Here is a 17503-nt window from a genome sequence, read left to right on the forward strand (position 1 = left end):
GCCCAGGCCAGAGCCCAGAAGGTGCCCCTCTCCGCCTTCCGCCCCACGCCCCACCTGCGGCCAAGGAGCCTGCTGCAGCCTCCAGAACCTCTCCACCAATCCGGGCCTTTGCACGTGCAGTGCCCACCGCCCGGGACGCTCTTTCCTCCCTCCGCCTTGCTTCTCCGGTCTCTGCTAAAGGGGTGCCGACGGTTAGGGTGTCATTCGCAGACAGCCCCTCCACTCCTTGGGCATTTGGCGGCAGGGGCCGGGCCATCCCCAGCGGGTGCGAGCGCTTGAACTGGGCAGTTGCGGAGGCACCGCCAGGAAACTGGGGGTTAGTTCCAGGGCGGGGGTCCCGGCAAGCGGCTGGGAGAGCAAACCTGGAGGCGGTGAGAGTCTATGAGACTGGCTGAGAGGGGGCTGCCGTGCGCAGAGGTCAAGCGCTCGCAGAAAAAGGAAGCCAGGTAAGGGGGCCGACGGGCGGGGGTAGCCAGGGAAGGAAGTGGGAGCACCGAGGGGACAGCCAGGCAAAGGCCCCGAGTGGGAGTGTGCCTGGCGCGTTGGAGCCACAGGGAGGCCCCGTGTGGCTGGAGCCCAGGGATGGAGACCAAGGTATCAGCAGGGGGCGGTGGGCAAAGCTGGAGGGATCTTCCCCGACCAGGGCTCGAACCTGTGTCCCCTGCACTGGCAGGTGGATTCTTGACCGCTGTGCCACCAGGGAAGCCCAATAAGCATTTGTTAAGTTAATGAATATTATGTGCAGAACTAAATTCGCAAGTGCTTTGAAGGAAAAAACTACTTCCTGTATCTTTCAGCGTCTCCTTCGGCATTCATAGAGTGCCCTATTCTTAGGTCCCAATAAATATTTTTGGTAGATATAGTGAAGAAGGTGCTTCGTCATATGACTTTATATAGCATGCCGAATGATCTTTCTAGAGGATATAATTTTTTACAAGAATAATTTCCCAGTGATATGTAATAGAGAACTGAGCCAAATAGTAGTCAGGAAATGGAGCCTCTGATCCCAATTCTGGAACGGACTCACTGTGTGACAGTGGACAAGTGACATAACTTTGCAGCTCTGCAGCGTCCTCATCTGTAAACAGGAATAAGAAAAAAATCAGCGCTAGAAGGACCTGAAAGCTCTTAGTCACATAGGAATACTAGCACACTGTACAAAATATACAAGAAAGTTCATGGCAGTATTGCTTGCAATTGTGAAAAACTGGAAACAACCTATGAGTACATCAAGAGGAGGCTACATAAATGAGGTCATGAAAAGCAAAGGAAGACAGAAAGTGTCACACACCAGAGAACACTAAAGAGATATGATAACTAAAGGCACCGTGGATTGGATTCTGGAACTGAAAAAGGACAGCAGTGGGAAAACTGGTGAAATTTGAATCAAGTCTGGAGTTTAGTTTATACACAGGCTATACAATGTCCCGAGAGGACTTATGATGAGAAAAATGTCAATCACAGCTTTAAGCCCTTGGTTTGGAAGGAGCCAGTGAGAAAGCGCATTGGAAGGAGATGTATGTACAATTTCATTCACAGGAAATCGGTAACGGATGATACTTCCCTTGCACTTTCCACCCCAACAATGACTTTGTGCTCCTGGTGCTTGAAGAGTCTCCATATCCTGGTGAAGAGAATTCCCGTGCTTGGGCAGCTGACCCCCTTTCCGGCCACCTGGGTGACCTGGACATCCCAGCTCAGGCTGAAGAGGGGGAGGAGGATGTGCTGAAGCCTACGCCTCTGCTCTGCCGCTCCTGCACTGACTGCTGGCCAGCTTCCTAGGAACCAGAGGGAGGCGAAAGCCCAGGCCTCCCTGCCACACATGTGGCCCCGACGCTGCCTCTGGGGCACCCTTCTGGCTTGCGGACATTGCCTCCATGTTATCTGCAATGAGCCTCACGGACCACTGTCCTCCTCTAGCTCAAGTGACTTGGCTTGAAATTCAGTAATTCATTTTTCTGATTGATCAAGCCTGCTGTTGAAGTTCTCCACTGGGTTTTTAATTCTTCGTTTCTATTGTATTCTTCAGCACCACAATTTCTGTTTGGTTCTTTTTTATGATTTCTGTCTCATTGTTGAAATTCTTGTTTTGTTCACGTGTTGTTTTCTTGGTATTGTTATCTATCTTCGTTCTCTTGTAGCTCACTAACAATTTGGCGATCTCTATAAAAAAATGTATGATGCATGTGTCATTTGATTCAAAAGGAATTTGTCATACAAAAATCTCACAAGCGGGTAGAAATAGTTTTCGGTAGCATTGTCTTAGTAGGGAAAAGTTGGTGGCAATGTAAGTGTTCATCAGTATCAGACTGGTTAAATTAATCATACCTCAATCATGCTATACAGCTATTATTATATAGAGAATACCACGTAGCTAGTACTGTGTTTTATATCTATATATACTGCTCTGAAAAAGTTACTGAAGATATATTGTTAAGCAAATAAAACATTTACAACAAAAAAAGTAAATAAATAAAAATAAATAAAATTATGGACAAAGGATTTGAATAGACATATCTCCAAAGAAGATATACAAATGGTCAGCGCCACAGGAGAAGATGCTCAACGTCGTTAGCAATCGGGGAAATGCAATCAAGACACATGAGGCCACGCTCAGTCACTAGGATGACTTTCAGAAAAAAGTCTTAATGGGTACAGGGTTCCTTTTGGGGGTGATGAAAATGTTTTGTAACCACATAGCAGTGGCAGTTACAGAACCTTGTGACAGTACCAAATGCCACTAACGTGTATACTTCAATATGGTTAATTTTATGTTATGTGATTTCACCTAAAAAAAAAAAAAGAAGTTACAAGGCTGGGAGGAAGCAGCAAAAAGGAAGCCGTATCCAGGAGAGAAATAAGCTGATAGAGCCAGCCCCATGAATGACAGAGATGGTGGAATTGCCAGTGACTCTAAAAACAGCTGCCATAAGTATGCTCGTGGGCATAAAGAAAGCGTGAATACAGTGAAATCAGAAAGGACAGAGATGGTGGAATTGGCAATGACTCTAAAAACAGCTACCATAAGTATGCTCGTGGATATAAAGAAAGCATGAATACAGTGAAATCAGAAAGGAAAATTATTAAAAAGAACCAAATGGAATTTCTAGAGCCGAAAAATAAATATCTGAAATGAAAAACTCAGTGGATGGACACAGCAGAAAAAATGATCAGTGAACTCAAATACACAGCAATATAAACTATCCAAATTGAAACCCACAGGAAAAAAAAAAACACCTCACTGACCTGTGGGACAGTGTCAACAAAAGGGGGGTGCAGAAAGCATGTTTGAGAAAGTAATGGCTGAAATTTTTGCAAATTTAAAGAAAAAATTAGATATTCACAGATCCAGGAATTTAAATGAAGCCCAGGTAGGAAAAACACAAAGGAACTCGTAACTAAATTGCTGAAAACAGTGATAAAGAAAAAATACTAAAAGTAACCAAAGAAATTTACATGCAGAGGAACGAAAATAAGCATAACGGCAGAGTTTTTATCAGAAAAAAACAATTCAAAGCAGAAGGAAAAGCAATGACATCATTAATGTACTCAAAGGGAAAAAATGTGAATCTAGAGTTCTCGAACCAATCCCTAAAAATGTAGTGTATAGAAAGCATACAGAAGAGATTACAAATGAGAAGCTGGGTACGGTTAAAGTGGAACCCAGCGTTAAAAAATTAGAAGAGTGCCAAACAGGAGAGGGGATTCTTCAGGCTGGAAATGAACTAAATCTGGTGAGAAACATGGAACCGTGGAAACCGCTGGAGCCTTTAGTGGAAAGCCTCCTGCCAGTGGAAATGGCTGATATAAACATCATTAAATGACTCGTGCATTGATGGAAAGAGGATGTAATTAAATGTTCTGTTATATTAAAAATGTTTTCATATTATTGACATCTTGTAATCAAGAAGGCTGATACAGAACATAAAAATAAACATAAAATTAGAAAACTAACAGAGGAATTACGAGTGTCAGGAATGAAAGACTACCTTCCTACCAGATCCTTCAAACATTGAAAATAAGGGTTTATTGTCAACAACCTCCCACCAATATATTTGATAACTTAGATGAGATGGCAAGTCCATTGAATGAGTGGGAGTATTCCCCAAATATAATCAATAATAAACATAAAGGGCTTCCCTGGTGGCGCAGTGGTTGAGAGTCCGCCTGCCGATGCAGGGGACATGGGTTCGTGCCCCGGTCCGGGAAGATCCCACATGCCGCGGAGCGGCTGGGCCCGTGAGCCATGGCCGCTGACCCTGCGCGTCCGGAGCCTGTGCTCCACAATGGGAGAGGCCACAACAGTGAAAGGCCCACGTACCACACAAAAAAAACAAAAAAAACCCATAAAGATAAACTGAAAAACTCTATGGCCACAAGGACGGAGAGAACAGAAGGCCCATCGATGGAAATGGAGGAAGGACTGATCACCACTTGGACAGGCTGAAAGGGATGACAGCTGGACTCACTACGGAGGGTCCGAGGTGAGGAGCGGGCCGAGAGGCCAGGAAGGTCGGCATGCTTGACTCGGAAGGCACAGCTGGGCGTTCCCCCAGCTGTGGGCAGCAGGAAAGGCAAGTGGGAGCCTTAGTAAACTCAGTCGACAAGAGCGGGGCCTGGTGGTGGTGGGGGGCGTGGAGCAGTCCAATGCAGCTGCTGGGGGCAGTGGGACCTCTGGCCCCTGGAGCAGCAGGGACATGTGCCAGCTAGCAGGCCAGCCCCTCTTCTCCCTGCCTTCCCCCAGGAACCCGCAGCCAAAGGAGGCCTCAGCCCTGCCATTCTGCAGCCAAGAACGTGGCCCTAAGCAGAATTATCCCCAAATCAGTGAATTTCAGCAAAAGAGGAATTGTGCAGCATGAGCTTCATTACATTTACTTAATTATTAAATCAAATTTTCAGTGGATATTTGATTCATCCATTAGTTATTTTTTAATGTGCTATTATGTGTTTTCTCTCGGGGCCATTATTTCTACCCAGTCCAACTTTCCCTTGTCCAAATATCCTGGCAGATATAAATTTTGTCAAGTTTTTATTTTCTCATCGGTTGTCAGTTGACAGTTTTATTGCATGCAGTTGTAACCTTCACCTTAGTTTTGAGTGCGTTGTTGACTCGGGGTATTTACTATGCATTGAGAAGTGTGGGGACTGTGCATTTAATTTTTAGCTGACCCACGGGGAGATCATGCGCAGTTTGGGGGGCCTCATCCAGGAGGCCCAGAGTTAGGGGGAGCGGGCGTGTAGCAGGTCAAACCCCCCAGGTTGAAACGATTTGGCCTAAACCTCCTGCTTCATCCATCACCAGCCTCCTTATGACCCTGGAGACCAGCTCACAGGGATCGCACCTCCCACACTGCAGAGTGTCACAGTCTGAGTATGGGCCCCACCCCTTCCTTCCCCTCAGTGTCCAAGTCTGAGTAGATATCAGCTGTGTCCCCGTGTGTGTCACAGTGTAGCCCACCGCCCACCCTGTTTCCGGTGCAGCCCCCGACCCTGTGGGGGTCGCCTGCACCTGGGTCTCTGAAGTTGGGCTCCCCTCTCTCCTTCTCCCAGCGTGGGCTATGGACCCAGGTACCCCAGGTCACTCCGGGCACCTGCCTGGGCCCCTCCCAGGAGAGCACCTCGGGGTTGTAGCTGTGGTTGTCTCTAGATCATGTGCCCAGGCTTGGAAACGGGGGTCCCCCGAGGGGGTGCGCCCCCCAGCTGGGCACCTCCTCGTGGCTGTCTCTCAGGGGCATCTCTGAGCCAGCCCGTGGAGGTGGGCGCTGGCATCGCCATCGGGGCCTACGCAGGGCTCTGGGCTCTGGGCATCCTTCTGTTTGTCATCCTCTTCCTCACAAACAGGTAGGTGAGCACCCCTGGGAGGGTGGGCATGCAGACCAACCTGGACCACACCCCGAGGCCCAGCCGCCCCGGTCTGGCTGCTCAGGGAGGACCAGGGAGCCAAGCCCACAGGCCCTGGGCTCCAACGAAGCCTCTCCCCGAAGCTGCGACCCCGCTGACCCTGAGGAGGCCAGGGCCCGGATCACCGCAGCAGCATCACCTCAGAGCCCCAGCCGGCCCTCACGTGCTCTGCACATACACGCACCCCGGGGCTCCCGCTGGCTCCCACCTGCCTTGGCTCATGGGACTCGGGTGGCGGTGCCGCCGTGTCCCTCACTGCACCGCGCGTCTGGAGAGGGCACTTCCTCCAGGGGCGCCATGGCTGTGGGAGCTGACGCACATCGTGGCCTGGATCTGGTCCTTCCACCTGGGGCTGACCGTGAGCCTGGTGTGGGTCTGGCACCGATTCCAAGGTACTTGGCTGTGGAGGGGCCGCCACTTGAGGAAGGGTGCCTGGCCCAGGGCCAGCTTAGGTTGGGGTGAGGGGAGGGGGTGGGGCAGGTCTGCAGGCAGCACACAAGCTGGGATATAGGGGAGGGGACAGACTTGGGTCCTGCCCAGGGCACAGAGAACAGCTGGGTCTGGGCTCTCCAGGGCCTGACCTCAGCCAGAGGACGCACTGGATAGACAGGCTCTCCTGGACCTCACTCACATTCCTGCCCATCCTCCCCTTTGCCATGGTGATCGCCATCAGCGCTGCGCTTCTGATCAAGGGACAAGGTACCGGGGTGGGGCTGAGGCAGCCCTACTGCCAGGCCCCCAGGGTCCCTTTGTCTGACCTCTGCTCAGCATCTGGCCGCCTCTGTGGTGTCAGACTCCCACCGGGGCTGAGCTCCAAGGACAGGGTCTCTGGCATCACCCGAACCCACCCCCACCTCCACAGGTCCACTTGCCCTTGGCAGGTGGAAGGGTCATAGGCACTGGCCATGTGGCCTCAGGCTGCCGTGGAGTGGGATTCAATTAAAAGCAGCTGGCTCCTCCCTTTGCCCCAGGGCACAGGGCAGGGACAGGAGAGGACTCAGCCAGAGAGGCAGTGCACACAGTGGGAAGAGCCCACCAAGGTCCAAGTCACAGACGCAGTGCTTTCAGGAGTCCTCGGGCAGCTCACTCTGTGCTTGCTTCTCCATCTGTGAAATGGGAGCAGAGGCCGCAGGAAGCGCTCACCCCCCGGCTCAGACACACAGCCCAACCCCACTGGGACTCCTGAGAAGGGGCGCAAACCCCAAGTCTCCGGAGCTCAGTAGGGAGGGCTCCGAGGCAGAAGGAACAGTAAGTGAGGGCAGGAAGGTGTGCCCTCCGGCGGCCTGCCCAGGCTTGGGGGCAGGGGCTGAGTGGTGAGGGCAGCATCCCAGGAACAAGCCGGTGGGACGTTCTGCCGCAGCCTTCAAGGTCCTTGCAGGCCCCTAGCAGAGCCTGCTGCGGGGAAGGGGCCGGGGTGGGAGGAGAAGGGGGACGGGAGGGGGCAGCCTTGCCAGAAGCTGAGCAGACTGCTGGCCCTCTCCCTCCCGGTGTCCTTCCAGCTCGGTGTCCCTGCCAAGAGATGAGTGACCCTCCAGACGCCTCCCGGCCGGAGTCCGAGGGTACTGCAGCCTTGGCCCCGGGAGGGACAGAGACCCCCCCACGCCATTCACGAAGGGAGGGGGGAAGGACCCCAAGGGTGCGGAGAAGTATCAAGAGTGACACTTGGCTTTGAATCTGGGCCCTTGGAGGTGAGTTCCGTCTCCCGTGGGCGGTGGTGGGACCTGGTGGACACCAGGCACCGCTTTCCCAACACAGTGAGAGAAAGCCACCGGACGTCCGCAGTGGCGGGCATCTCAGCCCGCTTGCACGCCGGGCGCCCCCCTCTTCCCTGGGAGAGGGGCTGCTCCCGGAAACACCCACGCGCCCCGTGGCTGTCGGCGGGGATCGAGCCCGAGGAAACGGAGGGGACAAGGTCCCCTTCTGCCCCTAATCGCCGCGGGGCAGAGGCAAAGCGCAGCCTCTGCGGCCGGACTGGGCTGGGAGCGCAGAGGTGGACGCTTGCGGCTGGTGGCGGGGGTGGGGGGCGGGGGGCGGACCGGGCGGGGTGCGAGGGGCCGGGAGGGAGCCGAGCCCGGGTTGGGCGTGGTTTGGAGGTCTTCCGGGCGGGACCGGGGCTGGGGGCGTGGCTGGGGCGTGGCTTCCCTCAGGACTCCACCTTCGATTGCATCCGGATTGCGTAATCGGGAATTGCCCCGCCGGGAAGAACCCGGTCTCGAGGAATCCGGAGACAGAGGAGAACGAAACGCTCGCCACACCTCTTCTGGGAGGAGGCGTTTACGAGCTTTAACGCGAGGACACCTCGCCGGGGAATCGGGAGGCCCGGACGACTTAAAATTTAAAAACCTCTGCCCATCGGTTGCCTTGCTTCGAAACAGAAATTAAGAGACCCAGGTCGACCTAGACACTCCCGCGACAGATGTGTGCGGCGCAGGAGCCCGGGAGGGGCAGGGGCGGCCCACGGTGCGGTGTGCTCTGGGAAGGAACAGGGTCCGAGTCTGCGGAGGACCGGCCCGGCCTTGAGAGCAGGCCCCGACCACTCGCAGTCTGTTGCGCAAGCAACGGGGCGGGAGTTGGGGAGGGCGGCTAAGTTCTGTTTCCGGGGAGACCGGCTGACCGCCAACAGAGCTAAAGGTGGACAAACCCCGACGGGCGGCCAAGGTCCTGAAGAAGCCCCCTAGCAAAGGTTGGCGACGATGCCCTGACCCTTGATTGACCCCAAACTCCTGATTCTGCCTCTCCCAACCTCGTGACCCTGAGACGCGTCGAACCCCGCCAGAATCTTCGGGCTGGTCGAGGGGAAGGGCTGAGCTGGAGGAGCGGGCTGGAGGCCTCGACCCATGGTGCCCAAGAGGAAGCGCGGGCCGAGCGCCGGGGGCCGGTCTGGCGCGGCGGGAGAGGGCACCGAGCCGCCGCTATCGGAGAGCGCTCAGTACTTGCAGCGAGAATACAAACTGCTCTCGGAGCAGCTGGACGCCTGCGAGGAGCGCGTCGACCAGGTGCTGCAGGAGAACGCCTTCCTGGACTGCGAAGCGCAGCGCCTGCGCGAGGAGAACCGGCTCTACGCCAGCTACGTGAGCACGCGCGCGCAGCGCTGCGCCAACGCTATCGTCCGGCTGGAGGAGCAGAACCGCGTGGACCTGACGCAGATCCACTGGCAGCGCGCAGAGCTGGCGTCGCTCTACCGCCGGCGTGAGGAGGGGGTGTGCGCGCAGCTGCTGGAGATGGAGACGCGCACGGCGCAGATGGCGCGACAGGTGCAGGAGCTGCAGCCCTACAAGGCCAGTACGCGCCCCCGCGGGAGGGCCGGGCGCGGGCAGGGCGAGGTGGGTGCACGCCGCGGACCGGAGCTGACCCGCGGCCCCGCCGCAGGAGCTGCAGCTGGAGCAGCTGGCCCGGATCCGGGCGCTGGAGCGCGAGCTGCTGCATATGCGCGTGGAGCACATGCAGCTGCTCCATCGCATGAAGCGGTGTTTCCTGGAGGACAAAGCAGCCTTCGAGCGCGAGGCGCGCCAGCGCGTGCAGTCCCTGGCGCGGCGCGCGGAGCGGGAGGCGGCGCGCGCGCTCATCGCGCACACACAGGCCATCAGAGAGGACAACGGGCGCCTGCGACAGGAGCTGCTGCGGCTGCAACGCCGGGCCCGGGTGCTGCACGACACGCGGCGCCAGTTGCTGGAGCAGCGTGAACAGCTGCGGCGCGAGCACGAGGACATGCGGGACCTGGCCCACGTGCACAGCTGGCTGCGCCGGGGCCCCGAGGGCCCGCCTCTTTGGCAACCGCCGCTGGCCAACTCGCACCCTGAGCACTTCGCCTCCACCACGATCCAGTCGCGCGCGACCTCCCGGGCCCCATCAGTCTCGGCCTCCCGGAACCCGTCTCAGGTCTCGTGGCGCGCGGCCTCTTGGGCCCCATCGTTGCTGTCGAAGCTCGCGGTTCCCTGGGTCCCGTCATTGGTCCCGTCGCGTGTTGGCTCCAGGGTCCTGTCGCTGACCCCTTCGAAGGCGGGATCACGGGTCCCATGCCAGGACCCATCGCATGTGAGCTCCAGGGTCCCGTCCTTGACCCTGTCGCGCCCAGGCTCCCGAGTCCCGTCCCTGACCCCGCCACGCCTGGATTCCTGGGCCCCTTCGCGGTCCTCATTGCGTGCCGCCTCACAGAACACCACCCTCTCTGGGAAGTCCGTCCCCGGGTCGGGCTCTTCCCGTCTCCCAGTCGAAGGAGACCGTGAATGTGACGCTGCAGGCGAAGGCGCCTTGGGGAGATCCTGAACTTACCCGGAGGAAGGCCAATGAGGCCAGACGGTGCGGGGGAGACGGGGGTGCGCAGGACACGGATTTGGTGAGTGGTTTATCAATAAAGATGTGACCCCCTCCCCACCCCTCTCCGCTCTGGCACCGCCTGCTTCGCTGTCCAGCATTTCTGGCCGGCGCAGGGACCACTCATTATGGCTCCCAGTTTCCAAGCTGCAAGGTAGCTTGATTGTCCTGTGCCCTGTGTGTCTGCCAGGATTGAGCATCCCTCAACCCCACAGCTGACCTCTGGCAGGGGCAGAGGGAGTCGGCCATGCCATCGTCCTGCCCATGAGGGCTGAAGTCTGGTGGCAGAGATGGACATCACGGGCATGGACAGGTAGTATGAGAGCAGGAAGGGAGTCTGGCGGGCCAGGGAGGAGCTGGTCCACTGCGTGTGGCGGCCAGGAGGGCCTGCGTGGTTTGAGCTGCTCAAGAGAGCCATGTGGGGGGGGAGCGTGGGCTTTGTTCTGGCGCCACGGGGAGCCACGGGCGTTTTTATGTTTAACCTATTGTTTTTTTGTTTGTTTTTGCCGCGCCGTGCGGCTTGTGGGATCCTAGTTCCCTGACCAGGGATTGAACCCGGGTCCTGGCAGTGAAAGTCCTAACCACTGGACCTCCAGGGAGTTCCGGGGGAGAGGATAATTTTAAATTTTGATTTAGCTGTCAGTCCAAGTGCACGGAGGCCAGTTAGTACGCTCTCCCTCACCTGTGGTTTGCATTCATCAACGGCTGCATTGGGGAGGTGGAGCGTGGGGGAGACCAGGGCGGATGAGCCACCGTGGCCCATGGACCTGGGCCCTGTGGAGGGAGGAGCTCAGACCGCAGCTTTCAAACAGAGCCCCCCCAGCCCCCACCAACCTTGCCGTGGAAATTTAGTTAAATGTTCTGGTTCTGGGTTGGAAGTGCTGGTGGGGGGCTGGCAGCATCAAATTCTCTGAGAAGAGTTCACTTGAGGGACTTCCCTGGTGGCGCAGTGGTTAAGAATCCGCCTGCCAATGGAGGGGACACCGGTTGGAGCCCTGGTCTGGGAAGATCCCACATGCCACGGAGCAACTAAGCCCGTGCGCCACAACTACTGAGCCCGTGTGCTACGACTACTGAAGCCCGCGCGCCTAGAGCCCGTGCTCCGCAACAAGAGAAGCCACCGTAACGAGAAGCTCACGCACTGCAATGAAGAGTAGCCCTGCTCGCCCCAACTAGAGAAAGCCCGTGCGCATCAGCGAAGCCCTAACGCAGCCAAAAAATAAATAAATAAATCTATTCAAAAAAATGAAATCTTGTTACCAATAGGTTCTTTTTTTTTTTTTCCCCTCCATTGCAGCTTTTCATTGCGGTGGCTTCTCTTTGCGGAGCACAGGCTGTAGGCGCTCGGGCTTCAGTAGTTGTGGCACGTGGGCTCAGTAGTTGTGGCTTGCGGGCTCTAGAGCGCACGCTCAGTAGTTGTGGCGCACGGGCTTAGTTGCTCCGCGGCATATGGGATCTTCCCAGACCAGGGCTCGAACCCGTGTCCCCTGCATTGGCAGGTGGATTCTTAACCACTGCACCACCAGGGAAGGCTTATAACAACATTTTAGTTTTGCCTGGACTTTTGTTAAGCCACAAATTAGACATTGTTACTCTTTGTGAAAATTCACCCACTTGCATCCTTAGCATTTGGGACACATCTGTATGTACGTTAGGCTTTGATAAAAAGTTCACTTTCAGAACCCTGTTGGGCTGGTTCTGGTAGTTCCTTCTTCCTTGCACAGCTTTCCAGCATCTCCCTCTTAACAAGCTGCTCAAACTCAGCCCTGGTCTGCCCGGCAGGCTGCCCGCTGACGGTGCCTGTGGGGATGGAGGAGAGCCACCCCATAGGCCCCGAGGAGGTGGAGCAACAGGAACTCCCCATGCTTGCTGGAGGGGATGCAGACTGCTGCAGCCACTCTAAGAGACAATTTGGTGTTTTCTCACAAAATTAACATACTTGTATAATATGATCCAGCAATGACACTCCAACCCAAAGGAACTGAGAACTTATGTCCACACAAAAACCTGCACATGTACGTTTATAGCAGCTTTGTTCATAACTGACAAAACTTGGGAGCAACCCAGATGTCCTTCAGTCGGTGAGTAGATAAATACATGGTGGTCCATCCAGAAAATGAAATATCAATCAGCACTAAAAAGAAATGAGCTATCGGCCATGGAAAGACATGGAGGAACCTTAGATGCAAATCACTAAATGAAAGAAGCCAACCTAAAGAGGCTGCACATTGCATGATTCCGACTCTGTGACATTCTGGGAAAGTCAGAACCATGGCGACAGTTAAAAGATTAGTGGTTGGGCTTCCCTGGTGGCGCAGTGGTTAAGAATCCGCCTGCCAATGCAGGGGACACGGGTTCCAGCCTTGGTCTGGGAAGATCTCACATGCCGTGGAGCAACTAACCCTGTGCGCTGCAACTACTGAGCTTGCGCTCTAGAGCCTGCAAGCCACAACTACTGAAGCCCACGGGCCTAGAGCCCATGCTCCACAACAAGACAAGCCACTGCAATGAGAAGCCCACACACCGCAACAAAGAGTAGTCCCCGCTTTCCACAACTAGAGAAAGCCCGCACGCAGCAACGGAGACCCAATGCAGCCCAAAATAATTTTTTTTAATTATTAAAAAAAAAAAAAAGAAGACAGAGACACAGAGGACCACACCTGTGTCAGCAGAGCCGAGGCTGGAGCCCTGTGGCCACAAGCCAAGGGGTGCCAAGGATGGCCGGCGCCATGAGAAGCTGGAGAGAGGGAGGCTTCAGAGGCAGCACGGCCCGGCTGGTACCTTGACCTCACACTCTGGCCTGTAGAGCTGAGACAGTAAGTTCTGTTGTCTTCAGCCACCCAGATTGTGGCACTTTGTCACGGCCGTCCCAGGAGACCGATACAGCCCATGCATGCAGACATCAGCTCAGGAGGTGGCCTCCCGTGGGACACGTGTCACAACGCTGTTAGAAGAATGGGGACGCGGAAGGGCCACAAGAGATGGACAAAAGCACCTGTAGAAGGACGTGGAGAGTACGAGTCCATTATTTTGAGGACAAGAAACCAAAACCACGTGCTTATTTTCACAGCACAAGACGGGCGCTTGAGGACACACTCTGCCATCAGCAGACCATCCCTCGGGCCAGGGGAGGGGATCTTTCGCTCTTTGCCATTTCCCAGAGGGAGATACTTCATTTAGTGTGAGGCTCATGTTGACCCCTAACTTGGAATAAATCTCACTAAAACAATACGACTTGGCTCCCTTTTCTAGACAAAAGTTGCCTGATTTATCAGCCAAGGGAGCCAGGACCTCACCCCTCTCCCTGGGGTGAACGTCCACAGGAACTCCTGGGGAGGGGCGTCCAGCGGGTCACGAAGGACAGGGACGAAGCAGCAACGACCCACCAGCTTGGGTTTTCTGGGCCCCAAATGGAAGGTGTGGGATGCTCTGCTCTGCGGGCCAGGTCCCACGGCAGCTGCTCAGGGACAGATCGCACGTGGTGGGCGCATCCGGGGAGAAGGTGTGCGGAGGGGTGGACGCCTCGGGCACCAGGGGCACACCCGTCCCTTTCCACCAGCCATGGGACAGCCCGCTGCTGAGAAGGCTGGTGCTTCCTAAGGACACCTGCCCCTGGGGACGTGCGGACAGGGAGCTGAGGTGCAGACCTACCTTACTGCGCCTTCACCACCACGCTTCTCCCCCCAGGGTGCCACATCCAGCAAAGGGCTCTCAGGGAGCCGTGCACAAGGACACAAGGAGGCAGCTGTTTCCCTGCCGTCTGCCCGCTGCCACTCCCTCAAAGCATTCGCCACCAGGGCCTGCCCAGCCGGGCACAGAGGAAACTGCAGGCTGGGACAAGCCAGCCAGCAAGGGGAGCCGGATGTGCCCACTGTTCGGCAGCCACTAAGCGCCAGGGTGACCCACTGGTATCACTCGATAATCGTCATCAGATGGAACGTAGCTAATTGCAGTTCTGTGTTGTCCACACTTAATTCCACACGATGGCGTCACGAGGTGAAGCATCACAAAGGAGTAAAAACCAGAAACAGGCGACCTGGACGCACGGCCAGCTGGGCTCCGGGACAAGCCCAAAGACCCAAGACAGGCCATCCCACCTTGCACTCAAAGGCCATCTGAAGGCCTCCACCACTCCACACGTGGGGTGGGAACAAACCAACAAACCAGGCACTTCCCTGCTCACAGCTCTGAGCTGGAAGAAAAATACAAGCGCTGGCACAAAAGTTTGGATTTTATAAATAAGAAAAGCCACTTGGATGTTCCAAAGGGCACATTTCTATTTATTCCAGAGGGCCATGGGTCCCGTGCCCTTAAGGCCTCACTGGCCGTGATGGGGCCACCCTGAAGCAGCAAGGCCCTTCCCCAGCTGGGCTGTGGGCAGGACTGACCCAGAGAAGCTTCTGCTATAAACTGAATTGTATCCCCCCTCCCGAATCCTGTGTTGAAACCCTAACCCCAGTGTGGTGCCATTTGGAGGTGGGGCCTCTGGGAGGTGATGAGGTGAGATGAGGTTGTCGGGTGGGGCCCTGTCATGGGATTAGAGCCCTTATAAAAGGAAGAGACACCAGCACGCTCTCTCCCTTCCCCACGTGAGCACACAGTGCGAAGGCGCCATCTGCAAGCCGGGAGGTGGGTCCTTGTCAGAACCGGCCACCTGATCTCTGACTTCCAGCCTCCAGAACTGTGAGAAATAAACTTCCACCGTGTCAGCCTCCTGGTCTGTGGTGTGTTGCTATGGCAGCCCGAGCAGACTGACACAGCTTCGTAACTTGATAACTTAATGGCTATTTTCACCCATCTTCAGTATGTATTAATGAACTTAGAATATAAATATCCTGTAAAATGAGAAAAAAAATGTAGGAAAGTTCCAAACATACTCATCACTTAGCTTCAACAACTCATTTTGCCAATACTGTTTTGTCTTTCTTCTTTTTATTAGAATTTTAAAGTAAATCCCATACATTATGCCATTTCACCCATAAATTTGTCAGAATGCATCCTTCTTAAGGACTTTTAAAAACAGAACCACACTGTCATTATCACAGCAAACTCCTTAATACCACCTAATACCCAGTCCATGTTCAAATTTCCATGATTGTCTCAAAAAAGCCTTTTTACAACTGGTTTGCTCAAATCGGGGTCAGGTGGTCCCTCAGTGCGATGCCTCTGGGGCTCTGCTAGCTCCTCATGGCCCCCCACGTTTTTCTCTCTGGAATTCAGACAAAAATTAAAATCCTTCACCAATCCTTTGGATAACCTGAAATAGCGTTCCCACGAGCAAGGGGGACAGGTGTCCTGCCCAGTGACCAAGTCTCCAAGTGCGAGCCGGTGCCCTACAGAAGCCCACTCCGCAGGTTTTTACTTCGGGGCTGGGCAAGCAAAGACGCCTGGAGTCTGGAACAAAGAGGTCGCCTCTCCCCACAAGTCTCCCTGATGTGAACATGGCCAGAGGAACCCCACGCACACCTCCACTTCCCCTCGCCTGTGGGTCCCCTGATGCCTCGTCAGGAAGCCCAGATGGTGGACGCCCTTCCCGCAGCGGCTCCGGTGGGTGCTGAAGCCCTCGGGCCCGCAGAGCCTTGCCGCACAGGGAGGCCTTCCCGCCGTTGCCACGCGGGTGAGGCTTGTGTTCCAAGCAGACCTGGCGATGCGGGCCCAGGTGGCCTCTCAGCCTGAAGGCCTGTCCGCACACCTCGCAGCCGAAGGGCTGCTCGCTTCTGTAGTTCCTCTGGTGTCGCAGAAGGTCCGGGACCGACCTGAAGGTCCGGCCACACCGGAAACGCTCAAAGGCAAAGCCACTCCCCACCCCACCCCTGGCTCGAGGGCTGCCAGAAGCGATTACAGTGTCTCCACCGGTAAAGGGCCTCCCTTGCCCGGTGGAGGAAACAGGCACTTACACAGGCTGGCAGCGAGACAGGAGAAAATCCACACAACGTGTCTTATCAGCTCACTCCCATCTAATTAGGGATTCACTCCAAGAAAGTGGCCCAGCAGTGAGAAAGAAGCACACAGATGAGCTAAAACTATAAATGGTGGAAAGCTGAAAATGAACTCAAATGCTCACCCAGATGGGGTCACAGTTAGGTCAACGCTGGTATCATCCGTAGGAGGGAGGACTGTAATGCCGGGCGTTCACCTAAAGAGCCGGGTAGCACCTTACGTACTTGTGTTTACACAGGAACAAAGACACCGGTCAGGATAGAGACTGTGCTCTCTGTTCCCCTAACCAGCCCCCGCTCCTGGGTTGGGGGAGGGTGCCGGGGACAGGGACCCACATCCTTCTGAACCACTCACCCTCGGCTTCCCTCCAACCTGGCACCCGAGACCCTCTCTGTCTTGGGGCTCCACACAACCCAGTGTCTGCCCCGCTGGTCTCATTTCCACACGTCTGCTTGATCTCACTTCTGAGGGAATCTGAAATGAAAAACAAAAGACCACCACAGTCACCACCTCCCGTAAGGGAAGGAGGCGCCCTCATCATCCCTGGGACGAGCACAAGGAATAAGGCACCTGCCCACGGCCACACACAAAGCCCCTCAGAGCAGGGCTGTCAGGCCCGAGACCTCATGCCGGGCGTGCGCCTGCTGGTGCGGCCGCGAGGTTGGAGCACCCACACCCTCTCAGGCCCCCTGCCGTGCACACCCACAGGCGCCCGCCGGCTCCGCACGCAGCAGAGCAGCGCTCCGTGCAGGGGCGGGGCGCCAGCCCGGGTTTCCAGGGTCCGGTCAGACAGCATCTCCTGCCCACGGTCCCAGTGGGAGGGGAGAACGTCATCGGTGGGTGCTGGGCGCTGATCTCCCCTGGGAGCAGAGGGAGACCCTGGGGACCCCTCCGCACTTCCTGAAACGCAGGTCTCTCCCGCCCCACAACACGCGGCTCACTCCACTGTTCCAGGCGAGAGACGCGGCCAGGTATGGGGCCTCGAAATCCTCCAAGGAGAGAAAAGGTGTGGTTTTCTCTATAGAAGACAAAGCAAGGGTGCAGGCCAGCCCTTGGGGCAACGTCCAGGAAGCCACCCCAAAGCAGAGAAGACAGACAGGGAGGAGGGAGCCAGGGCCAAGCCGTGACAGGCTCTCCCCACCCTCCTTGCCGGCGGGGCCAGGCCTAACAGTGGACGGGTCTGAGGAAGGAAGAGTGGGCTGCCTCCAGGGCAGCACGAAGAATGCCCTTGGCCAGACTTGGTGCAGGACGGCCCCTCCACAGACACAGGACAAGAGCTCCAGCTCCCACACCCCCTTAGCCTGAACTCGAGGCCCTGGCACCATCGAGGGACTGGATGGGCTCTGCA

The 17503-nt window shown here is 55.9% G+C and overlaps 1 protein-coding gene and 1 pseudogene across 1 annotated transcript; both read left to right on the forward strand.

The window, feature by feature from the left end:
* The first annotated feature begins 5558 nt into the window (after positions 1-5558).
* LOC149746896 (uncharacterized) lies at positions 5559-8302 on the forward strand (annotated as a pseudogene).
* On the forward strand, positions 8195-16771 carry CCDC166 (coiled-coil domain containing 166). The gene is made up of 2 exons (XM_030764215.2): positions 8195-9179; positions 9271-16771. Exons 1-2 carry the CDS (start codon positions 8739-8741, stop codon positions 10165-10167), a joined length of 1338 nt encoding a protein of 445 aa, XP_030620075.2. The 5' UTR covers positions 8195-8738; the 3' UTR covers positions 10168-16771.
* Positions 16772-17503: the final 732 nt, after the last annotated feature.

This window comes from Delphinapterus leucas, chromosome 17 (genome assembly GCF_059928025.1).
Source record: "Delphinapterus leucas isolate spDelLeu-1000000601 "Yukka" chromosome 17, BTC_Dleu_Yukka2, whole genome shotgun sequence".
Lineage (NCBI taxonomy): Eukaryota > Metazoa > Chordata > Mammalia > Artiodactyla > Monodontidae > Delphinapterus > Delphinapterus leucas.